The sequence below is a fragment of the Pinus tabuliformis genome, chromosome X (assembly GCF_031772625.1).
Source record: "Pinus tabuliformis cultivar Carrire ecotype Pingquan chromosome X, CPIR1, whole genome shotgun sequence".
Classification (NCBI taxonomy): Eukaryota; Viridiplantae; Streptophyta; class Pinopsida; order Pinales; family Pinaceae; genus Pinus; species Pinus tabuliformis.
In genome coordinates, this window is record NC_142308.1 from 1,040,373,624 (window position 1) to 1,040,385,819 (window position 12,196).

General features: G+C 35.4%; 1 protein-coding gene across 1 annotated transcript; it reads left to right on the top strand.

Moving 5' to 3' along the window:
• Positions 1–6,853: 6,853 nt before the first annotated feature.
• On the top strand, positions 6,854–8,310 carry LOC149143333 (toll/interleukin-1 receptor-like protein). The gene is made up of 2 exons (XM_089449251.1): positions 6,854–7,512; positions 7,629–8,310. The coding sequence occupies exons 1-2, from the start codon at positions 6,998–7,000 to the stop codon at positions 7,855–7,857; spliced, it is 744 nt and encodes a 247-aa protein (XP_089305377.1). The 5' UTR covers positions 6,854–6,997; the 3' UTR covers positions 7,858–8,310.
• The last annotated feature ends 3,886 nt before the right edge of the window (positions 8,311–12,196 follow it).

The window sequence follows — 12,196 nt, forward strand, 5'->3', positions numbered from 1 at the left end:
GGGATTCGTGCAGAGGCCAAGAAATAACATCGAGAGACAAAGTTATACTCAGGAGAAGCACAGAGAAGCCCGAGAGGCTCATAGATGCTTGAATGCTGAGTGTAAGCCCAGGGGAGGTAGTCTACGGAGTCAGGGTGACTCAAAAGCTTGGAATTGCTTAGAGGTCAAGTGAAACCAGAAGCTCGTAAGAGCCAAGATCCAAAGCCAGAGCCTAGAGAATAGAAAAGAGATCAAATGATTCATCAGTTACTGGTTTCTAGAGCATGCTGAAGACAGAAAAAGGAGTTCCAGAGACAGTAAGAGAATTCTGAGGGAGTTGGTGCAAGCTGGAGCTCAAGATAGCTCAGAGCGCTGATTGAAGGAGTCTAGTCCAGAGAAGCCTAGATCTGTCTACAGAGTATGGATAGTCAACAGAATAAGATGGTATTCTAAACCCATAGGTTTAGTTGTAAACCAATGGAGCTGAGCGTGGAGCTTGTAAAAGAATTTATTACATAATCCTAAAGAACCTAGTTGAGTTGACTAGAGCTCAAGGAGACGTAGCCCAAGAGGTTTGGGTGAACTCCATATTATATTGTTGTTATGTGTGATTCTTATTTGTTGCACTGTTTCACTATTATATGTTTTTATATCAGTTTAAGAAAATCAACTGAAAGCACATAAACAATTTAAAAACAAACACAAGCATACACCTATTTTCAAGCACTTTTTAATTCTGTAATTGGATAATCATAAGGTCTTGGAAATATACAAGCTTTGGAGTGGGAGAGGTTCTTGTAAGCTTGACAAGAAGCCTTTAGTGCCCCATTTTCAAATCGGGTGGTATCAAAGCTTAAGTTTAATTAACCCCACCTTCAAAGAAGGTGATATCGAAGCTGGTTATACCAGAGCAAGTGGTATTAGATCAGAATGCTTGATTGACAGAGCAAAGATTGCTTGTCTAAAATGTGTTTAAACAATCAGCGGTTGATTGTATGCTTGTTTGCAGAATGACTATTGTTTGAGTTTGCAGAGGTGAAGGGAAAGCTATTGATAGCTCAATCCAGGAGAGGACAAAAAGGAAGAAGGGCTGAAGTCATTCTTCTTATCCCAAAGGACCTCAAGGCAATCCTTGAAGAGCAAGAATTTTGTTGCAAAAGGTTGCTTGAATAAGCTCTTTGTTAATCTTGTTTGAAGTTCTTTTGTTCATTTTGATAATGACAACTTCTACAAGTGAGTCCTCAAATTCGTCCTTCATCACAAGATTCTTTGATGGAGACATGAAGCAAGACTTGTTCATCATGATGGACGAGGTGATAGAAATGTATGAGGATGGAAGGAAGAGCAACATACTTAGAGAGCAGTTGAATTCCGTGGAGGAAGAGAAGCAGTTGCTTTCTGACAAATTGCAGGAAATGGAGAGGCAACTTCATATTGCAAATATGAACTTGAAAAGGATGCATGAGTTGGAGACACAACTCTTTGTTTCCAAAGAATCTTTAGTCAAGTATTAGCTTGAAGAAGAGGTAAACAATTCCTATTTGTCTTCAAATTCTTCTAAGAATGCTTACATTGGTTCTTTTGAAAAACATACCAGAGGCATAGGTTCCAAGTTAATGTCCAAGTTGGGCTATGAAGGAAAAGGCTTGGGCAAACATGCACAAGGTATTGTTGAGCCAATAATGGTTGAGGAAAGGCCTAAGTATTTGGGTCTTGGCCATGGACAGTCTTATGGAGAAAGTTCCAAAGCTGCCATGAAGACCATTGAAACAGCTCCAGGAAGAAGTTTCATTGCAGGTCTTCTACCTCAAGAGTGTGAAGATTGTATTCATGGAGAATGAAATAGCATGAAACATCATTTGCAGGATGCAGATGGTCATAAGCATACACTTGAACTAGAGAGTTGTGGAAACTCTAAAACTATGGAAGAGGTTGATGGTGTTCTAAAGGGACCTACTTCTTCATTCAATTCGCCTCCTCATGAAGGAAATAAAGGTGAAAGAGAAAGGTATAAATATGGTTCTAACCATATTCCTTTTGATTATGTTCAGCATGGTAAATTTCCATATAAGCATGGGAAAAGAATTACATGTTCCTTTTGTGGTTTGGATAACCATAATGTTTCTAGATGTTGGAAGAGAATGGCCACATACAGGAAACTTTTGAAGGAAAGGAAGCAAGAAGCCAAAGGTCCATTGGACAAGGCAAATCATGTTGTCAAGAGGATGCACATGTGTTGCACTTACTACCATAAGCAAGGACATATTGCTACAAAATGTTGGACTCTGAATCCAACAATGCTTCCACGAAACTTGAAGAAGATGGAAAGAGAAAATGGCAGAAATGGAGAGAAAGATTCCATGAATGATGTGTTTCAAGATGATTCACATGTTGATGCTGATGTGCAGACAAAGGTCCTACCTTTGAAATGGATTAGTAATAAATGGTTAGAGTTCTTATCCAATTAAGATTGCATGTCTATTGATGCATATATTTGCATTTCTTTGTCAATGAGATGAAAGTTGCAGGGTTTTACCAAGAAGGTGAATGGAAAAAGTTAAGTAGGAGACTCATTTTTTTGTTACAACATTATGTTCATTTCAGCTTCAAAAGTACAATGTACTTAAGTGAAAGTTTAAATATGGAATGCATACATAAGCTTGATATGGATGAACACAAGGATGTTGGTGATTTCCTTGTATTTTGAACATGTATGTGTGATTAACTTGAATGGTTGATTGCTTTATTTTAAGCATGCATGTAATGTAATATTGACTTGAGAAAAGTTGATTTGGTCTCCAAGATGGAGATGATGATGAAGTGTTTCATCTTTTGAAAAGAATCCTTGAGATCTTTTCTACATGCTTGACTAGAAGGGTCATTTGTTTTAAAGGCATGTTTTATGGGCTTGTTATCTAGTCCATCATTTGTATGCAGATGTAAGGCATGGAGGTGTTCACAAGATGTGAAAATCTATTTCTTTTATTAAAGCAGGAGTTTAGGCCATCCAAATGTTGTCTGTATTTCTGTTGTTGTTAACAGTTGTTGTTGACAAGATGTCAAACAGGTACAAATGAAATTTTTGTGAAGTAGATGTAACTTCACATTTGTTTGAGCCACCTTAGATCAATGATCCAGGAAGAGAAGTTCAAACTACCTTTTGTAACCTTCTCAGCAGGAGTTCTGCATGAAGTCAAGGAGGAAAATAGTTCTTCCCAAGAGGACCAGCACATCCAGAAAGGAGAGAGGTCAAAAGCTTGGTTCAGCGGCACTATGCAAGGCAAGTGTATGGAGGCTGAAAGAAGAGGGTGTTGTTACTCTCATTTACTGTTTAGATCAGTATATCAGTCTTTTGGATACCAAAATATTTTTAATGGGAAGGTGTGATCATAAAATAATCCTAGATGACTTTTCACTCAAAAATGAAAGTAAAAGGATGCTTCTGAAAATATTCCCATTGCATAGATCTTTTCAATCTGAATCTAATGCAATTTGAATGGGATAAAATGGACTTCGGATGCAGAAGTTATCATAGAAAGAAGATTGCTCCTTATCCTTTGAAAAGGAGGCATTTCTTATAAAAATGGCCTAAAATTCTCATTGAAGAAATCGCATCGCAAAAGGCCAAAAGGAATGATTTAGGTCAAAGGCCTTAAGAACCCCTGATTAGCGATCTCCGACTTATCACATCGGAGGTAGGCTGCATGTGATATCAGGACCCAGGCAGGGTCGATTGCGATAAAGCGGGATCGGATCAACGGATCAGGTCGGCACTGTCCATGGTATATGGAAAGAGCCCCCGGGCTATTACAGATGCGATATTCCGATGCGATTATGTGACTGTGCAATGAGCGCTTCATTGACAGCCATTAGATCCAAGCAGGAATGGATGGTTACAATTGAATCGACGATCGGAGGAGCAGGGACATAGACCCCCACTGATGTGATATGCGATGTGCGACATCAGCGATTGGCGGATCGATGGTCGACATAGTCGAAGGGAAGACCCCGTGGCCACTATGATTATGATAAGCGATAAAGGGGCAGACCCAATGGAGTTTATAAGTGCGATTTCATAAGTTTTGAAATTTGGAATTACGGGATTTCTGTGTATTTCCCATGTATTGGGTTTTTATGGCCAATACACCATGTGATTGTGATTTGAGATGGAATGGCAAACACGATAGCTTTATAGATGCAGTTTCATCCTATTTGAAGTCCAGATTTTGTGCCCGATAGTGTAATTCCAAGTATTCTCTGTTGGAATTATGTGTTATTTTCGGGAATTTGTTCCGAAGAAAGGCCACCTATGTATTGTCTTTGTAACGGCTCCCTTTATCCTTGCTACGCTATAAATGGGCATTTATAAAAATTATGTAGGAATGTGTTATACGCAAAGAGCTACAGAGCCATAGAGCCAGATGGCCAAGCACAGAGCCACAAAGCCAAAGAGCCAGAGGGCAAGATGTAGAGCCACAGGGAGCAGAGGAAACACAGAGGCAGAGGAATGATTGCACAGAGAGGAACAGATGGAAGTGGCAGTGTCAGAGGATTCCTCACAAAATCTAGAGAGTGCAATTGACAAGGAAGTCGCGCAAAGGCCATGAAATAAAACTGAGAGGTAGAGTTATATTCAGGAGAAGTGCAGAGAAGCCCGAGAGGCTCAGAGATGCTTGAATGCTAAGTGTAAGCCCAAGGGAGGCAGTCTACGGAGTCGGGGTGACTCAAAATCTTGGAATCGCTTGGAGGTCAAGCGAAATCAGAAGCTCATAAGAGCCAAGAGCCAAAGCTAGGGCCAAAGCTAGAGCCAGAGCCAGAGCCGAGAGCCAGAGCCAAAGCCAGAGTCGAGAGAACAACAAAGAGATCAAATGATCCAGTTGTTGCTAGTGTCCAGAGCGTACTAAAGACAGAAGGAGTTTGAGAGATAGTAAGAGAATTCTAAGGGAGTTAGTGCAAGCTAGAGCTCAAGATAGCTCAGAGCGTTGATTAAAGGAGTCTAGTCCAGAGAAGCCTAGATCTATCTACAGAGTACTGACAGCCAATGGGATAAGATGGTATTCTAAACCCATAGGATTAGTTGTAAACCAATGGAGTTGAGCGTGGAGCTTGTAAATGAATTTATGCCATAATCCCAGAGCGCCTAGTTGAGTTGACTAGAGCTCAAGGAGATGTAGCCCAAGAGGTTTGGGTGAACTCCATATTATATTGTTGTTATGTGTGATGCTTATTTGTTGCACTGTTTCAATGTTATATGTTTTTATATCAGTTTAAGAAAATCAACTTAAAGCACATAAATAATTTAAAAACAAACACAAGCATACACCTATTTTCAAGCACTTTTTAATTCCGCAATTGGTTAATCATAAGGTCTTGGAAATCTATAAGCTTTGCCATGGGAGAGGTTCTTGTAAGCTTGACAAGAAGCCTTTAGTGCCCCATTTTCATATCACCTCATAAGCCACCTTATTTCTCCATACCAGACTTCTCTAAAACAATGCAATAAATAAAATTTTATCAAAATAAAATAAATTATAATAAATTTTATATTAAGCTAATTTATTATTGATTATTATATCGAGTGCAATGAGGTCTTTTATAATTCAATATAGTGAGAAGTTGAACAAATAAATAAAGAAATGAATAGATCAAGAACATAATGCTATTAAGCAAAGTCTTTCGGAAGAAATCACATAAGATAAGTTTTTGGCCAACGCGTTTCAAACCAACAAGTGTGGTTCATCATTTGGTCTTGATGATGAACAACACCTTTATCCCGAATTCAATGTCACAAATAATATCATGGATCGAGATCTTCTTTGGAGCTACCACAAAGTTTAAACCCTTCCCTAAGAGACTGAAAACATGAAAATTAAATGAGAAATTTGAAAGATTTACGACCTTGTTGCCAGAAGGGGAAGAAAAAGCCTTAAAATCTACATTATCGATCAGAAATAAACTAAAATAATTAATAAGACTAAAAACCTCACTATTATTAAGAAATCTATCTTTAAATAAATCTAATTTCACTGATTAAAAACAAATTAATTCAAATTTAAAACCTCCACACACACTATATATATATGTTAAATATATGTTTAATGACTCCACATATTTGTAAATTCTTTAATATAATGCATTAAATGAATAAAAATATCACCAACTAAATAATATTTAATATTTTAATAATTAAAAAAAAAATACAATATTATACCTTTTTATATTTCATAATATTTTAAAATGTTATTTTGGATGGTTGAAAACTAACGTTTTTAAAAAATGCGTAATTTCATGTATTTTTAATTTGAATGCTTAATTTAATGTATAATTGAGCTTGGAGACCTCATCATGGTTTTAAAATTGAACTGCTATCGAATCAAACTGGTCGGTTCATTAGGTTTGGACGTCAACTTGGCCATCATCCCCGTTTGGTACCAAATTAGGCTTGAACTGATTGGTACCAAATATTTTGACTTGTCTTTTTGTCTGAATTCCTGTCACGTTGAAACTTCCGCAATTGAGCGTGTGGATCCCACACCCAACTCGATAGTGCTAGGTGCTCACGCGGTCCACGCAATTGAGCGTGTGGATCCCACCGTCTACGCAGTTGAGCGTGTGGGACCCATTCACAAAGTGATAGCTCTCACGCGGTCCGTGCCCCATGGCATTGAGCGTGTGGGTTCCACACTCAAAGTGAGATTCCTGACTCCTCACCACGCACTCAAAGTGAGATTCCTGACTCCACACTCAAAGTGAGATTCCTGACTCCTCACCACGCACTCAAATGTAATGGTCTAGAGAGCGCCGTGGAACGCTTTGTTTTCTCTTTGCACCAGAATTCGTTGATGGTCGGCCACTACACGCAAAAGGAGAAGAGAAGTGGGAACACCAATCTTTGGGTACATCAATTAGGGCAGAGCTTCTCTCTGGGTTTTCCATTGCAATTTCTCTGCTACGCTCTGATCAACCTCCTCTGCAGTTTGGGTTTTTCATTATTTCTATCTGTATTTCCAAATTGGCAATGGCCGCCTCATCTTCCACCGCTGGCTGTGTCTCTTATGAAGTTTTCCTAAATCACCGCGGGCCTGATGTGAAGAAAACCTTTGTCAGCCATCTGTATCGTCGCCTTGTCTCACAGGGATTGAATGTCTTTCTAGATCAGAAGGAATTGCAAGTGGGGGAGTATTTGACTTCTCAAATAGAAAGCGCTATTAGAACCGCCTCTGTCCATGTGGCGGTTTTCTCTCCTGGATATGCAGACTCTATTTGGTGTCTGAATGAACTCCTCCAAATGCTGGAATCGAGAAAGACGATTATCCCTGTATTTTACGGTGTCAAGCCCTCTGAGCTTAGGTGGACGCAAGGCAATCGTGGAAAGTATGCCGAAGCCCTACAATCACTGGCAAATAAGACGACTTGTGATGATCAACCTCTCCAAAGGAAATTGCGATACGATTCCAGTACAATTGAGAGTTGGAGAAATGCTCTTGCTACCGTTTCACAAATAAGCGGTTTGGAGCTGGAGTCCTGCAATGGGTGAGAACTCCACCTTATCTCTCGATTTCGCGGTATTGTATTGCTTTATGTTTGGATAGATATATGTAAAGAAATTTTTCTTAATAGCTTTATTATTTTTTGTTGCGAATAACCAGTGATGAAGGGGAGTTGCTGGATCTAGTAGTTGAAGAGGTTTTGAAGAGAGTGAAAAAGACACCTTTGCATGTAGCCAAATATCCAACGGGTCTAGATGAAAAGGTACAACATTTTGAAAATGAATTTTTATTGCAGCAACAAGGGCAGAGTGCAAAACCTCCCGTCCTCAATTTTTATGAGGTCTTCGATCGAAAGAGTGCGCAGTACAAGAGAAAATACAAGAGATAAAAGAATTGCCAAATGCAATTGGAGAGCTAAGCAATTTGGAAATTCTGGATGTAGGAAGCCCTTTGCTGGACACGCTGCCTCCTTCACTCAGTGACTTGAGGAACTTGAAGACATTGTGCCTGTTGCAAGGAATTAAATTGTTTTCCGGCTTCTGTTGGACTGTTGACTCAGTTGACTGAGTTGACAGTTTGGGGATGCCCCATAAGCGAACCTTATGAAATGATTACCATCAGTGTTCCAAGAGTGGCCATTAGTGATAATGAGCAGCTACATGTGTATATTTTATGGCCTTCCAAGATTTGCACTAATTAACTAAATGCGTTCGCCAATGATTGATTATTCGGATGTTCTTTCGTTAGCAGTGCAGTGGAATACATACTGTTAGCTGTCGGAATCGGATTACAACGCGTTGATTATTATCGTTAGTTATCAATTTTATTTTAATGATTAGAGATTCATATATAATAAATAGTGGCCTTGTGTATCTCGTTATTTATTAAAATTTTCAGTGATGGAAAGATAATAAATAGTGTTATTGGAGTATGATTTAAAATGTTTGTGTTTGATTAAAAGTTTGTAATTTTTGGATATACAAAAAAATATCTTAATTTTTTAAGATTTAAAAGTATGGAATTTTTTTAGTTATTCATTTTACATGGCATGCTTTTTTTTTAATAATAATGATTTGTAAACCTGTATTAGCTAGTAGTAGCACACAATAATTGTCCCCATACTTGTATGACAATTAGATTAAGATAGATTTTAAGGTTGTGTAAAAATAAATAAATATAAAACTAAATATAAAATTGAAGTTTCATTACTAAAAATTAAGATTCTAATAATTAGTTTTTTAAAAATAATGAAATGTTGGTAGTTAAAAATTTGAACAATTGAAAAAAATATTAAACCATTTAAATGAAAAACATTAAACTATTTAACAAAAAAAAAGTGGAATATTTTTATTTCTACTAATATTGATAAATAAATTTCAGAATAAATTTTAACCAGATTTACATAGTAGTTAGTATATGCTGCTTAGCTTATATATAACTTAATTAAACTAAAAACAATAAAACATAAATATTTAATATATTGGTGAATGCCATGATTAATTAATATTGTTTATATTAATGTATGTACACTTTTATATATATGTATATCAAAAATGTGTTTTAATATAATAATAAGTCATCTTAAATTGAAAAGATGGAAAAATAAATAAATAAAAATTCATGAAAATGGAAATAATACAAAAAGCAAAATTAAAATTAAAATGTGAAAGTTGAATTAAAAAAATAAAACAAAAAACAAAAAATTAGTAACTAATAGAAACGGAAGTTACTAAATAACTCATGATATGACCTCAACCAATCATTTTACAAATAAATAAATTCAAACAATAATAAAAATTAACAAAAATTAAATTCCTAATGTTAAACTATGGATAAGCAACATAAATTTTTGGCAAAAAACGAACTAAGCATAGTATAATTTTATTATATTAATAGATTAGTTAAATAAAAAATTGAACAATATGGAACATTTTATCACTTACCTAACTTTCCACTATACAAACATACCAAATCAACTGCTCAAATGTATCAACTGCTCAAATGTTATGGTGCGGAAAATGAAATAAAATTATTATTTTGCATTATAAAAAATATATTAATTTAATATAATTTTTTTTTTTAATTTACTAATGAATTTATATCAATAAATTTAAAATTTTATGTTTTTTTTTCCTAATGAAATACACATTTTATATAATCTTGGAAGCATTTTTCTTCATTTAAAAATTTTGGAATACTAATTTATGAGGGATATTTAGTAAAGTCCAATAATATTTACAAAGGTAACTAGTTTAAGGATTTACATGCCATCTCATATTTATGATTCAAAGCATATATATATATATATATGAAAAATAAATCGCATGTTATTGTTAGAGTTGTAAAAAAATATTAATAATTAAAGTTAGAAGAGAAAACTGACTTGTTGCAATATCTTTTTTTCTAATTCAATAAATTTTGCATTGTAATTAAAATGTGGTAATGTTGGAGAGCCAACATATTTTGTTGATTTAATTATAAATTATTGAAGATAAATATGAGGACATGCATATATGGATCCTAATTACTAGAAGGATAACTTTAGGAAACCTATGAGGGAGATTGTGAAGCTTTCTAGCCTTCCCTAAATTTAATGTTCATACCCCTTTCCCTATGTAGTTATGAGGAATGGGATTGAGGTACAAGAGTCACCTAAACCTAGGTTGTTTACCTCACAGTAACCAGGTTGACTTTACATCTCGAAATGGAAACCATAGAACCACTGCGTGATGAAAAACAATTATGGTGAAGAATGGGAGAGGAGAGATTTTTTCTTGGAAGCCAAAGAGTATTGGTATCGATAGAGAGAGATAGAGAGACCCAAATTGGTTGTGTGATCTAAACCATTGAAAACATTGTGAACCTATAACCTATATTTTGGAAAACTTTAATGCAAAATATAGGTGTGTTTGGTGATAACTAAAAAAACCATTGAGAAAATTCCTTTACCCGAGTTAGGATGTAGAGGAGAACTTTGTTATTTGTTTGTTTTGTGCATATGAACCACATGGAAAAGGATGATCACTAAGGGATCATAGGAACTAGTGAAGGGGCCTCCCTTTGCGTTGTGCATGCCTCAATCACCATACTTGTCATGTATTGAGCATTGACTTGAGGCTCGAGATGTGACATCCTTATTTCCCAACCATTGAAGGAGATTAACCCTCAATCTCTACCCTAAATTTCCCCTTTGGTGTAACACCCTAAGTGGAGTGTCCTCTACACATCAGAACTAGCTCAGGGATGGCTAGCTACAAGAGATTTGCATTGTTGTTGTGCCTACAATAGGGTGGAGAGTGGAACTCCCTTATTTAGTTTCTAGCCATATTAAGAATAATAGATAAATGTATTTATATCCTAAAAATGAATTGTAAATGTTGTTCAATACTTTGTGTTTATATATGATGCTCATTTCATTGTGTATGTGTGCATTTGTAGGACGAAAACAATGGTGTTGTCATATTGAATATGCATTATTAGTGTGATGAATATATAACATGGATTTCCTAACTATTGAATTTCATTTATTTATAAATATGAATGTTGTGTGAAATGGGAACCTTTCCTCCATGTTAAATATGAATATTATGTGATGAACATCAAATGAATTAGAGTTTAGACTTGGTTTTGATGACTATGGAATGTTTATATTCTTTCTAGTAATCAATTGTGAATATGTGTGATGTGTGGTGTGTCACCCAACTGAAAGGAATGATATGTTGTGGTCCTATTTATTGCAAAGTTTTGGGTTAAAAGTCCCTATTCTTCATGATTTTGAACCAATTCCTAGTGAGTCTGAATCAATTTGTATCAATGGGACTAGGCTCTTGTTGAGGTCTCTTCTTAATAGGGGAAAGAGTTAACCACCTAGAGCTTAATTTTCAGGTTTCCTTTGAATTTTTATAGAAGTGGTACTCCTCTTTTCACACACTTAGATATTCAAATAACTCAAATATCAAAATGTAAACATTTAGCACATGCATCTGCGAGTGGACTAGGTTATTTGAAAATAAAAATAAAACAACAATAACATAAATAGATGTATTTTCAAGATTCATTCCATTGCATTCATCCCTTCACATATCATGAGGGGACACATTTTGGAGCGAATTCAATGGAAAAATAAAGAGATCATGGTCAAGATATTCAAAGAGCTATAAAATGCTTTCATGCATTTAAGTTCATAAGGGAATATGAAGAGATTCACGAGATTCCTATTATTTATTAGGAAGTATTAGAACCAAAAATAAGATTCTATCTTGAAAACAATTTGTTGTGAGAGTCAAAAAATAAGTTTACATAATTTTAAGTTCTAAATAAAGTTAAGTACTTAAATCACTTTATAAAATCTTGATACCTAATTAAAATTTAAATATGTTCGTCCCTAAGGGACTAGGGTTGGGCTCCCATAGACCAATTAACATAAGGGTATCTAGAAGAAGGAAATATGTTACAATAAATGTTTGGATTTACAAACATATAAGACATTTCATAAAGCTGGATCATCAAAGATAGGGAAGAAAATGGGGAATTCATTCAAAATTGAATAAAGAACACTCACAAAATTGCAAAAGGATGATGACTAGAATGAACTGATCATCTTCCTATAGTTGTTGTAGAAGCATGTATTTATGTGGTCTTCAGAAGATCATTAATTTAACTACTCATGCACTTACTCAATATTAACAATTTTGTTAAGAGGCCTTTTAAACCACTCTTCAATGTAA

Coding starts and splice junctions, on each gene's coding strand:
- LOC149143333 (XM_089449251.1), top strand. CDS start 6,998: ATGGCCGCCTCATCTTCCACCGCTGGCTGTGTCTCTTATGAAGTTTTC. Junction 7,513..7,628: donor GAGCTGGAGTCCTGCAATGG/GTGAGAACTCCA, acceptor GCGAATAACCAG/TGATGAAGGGGAGTTGCTGG.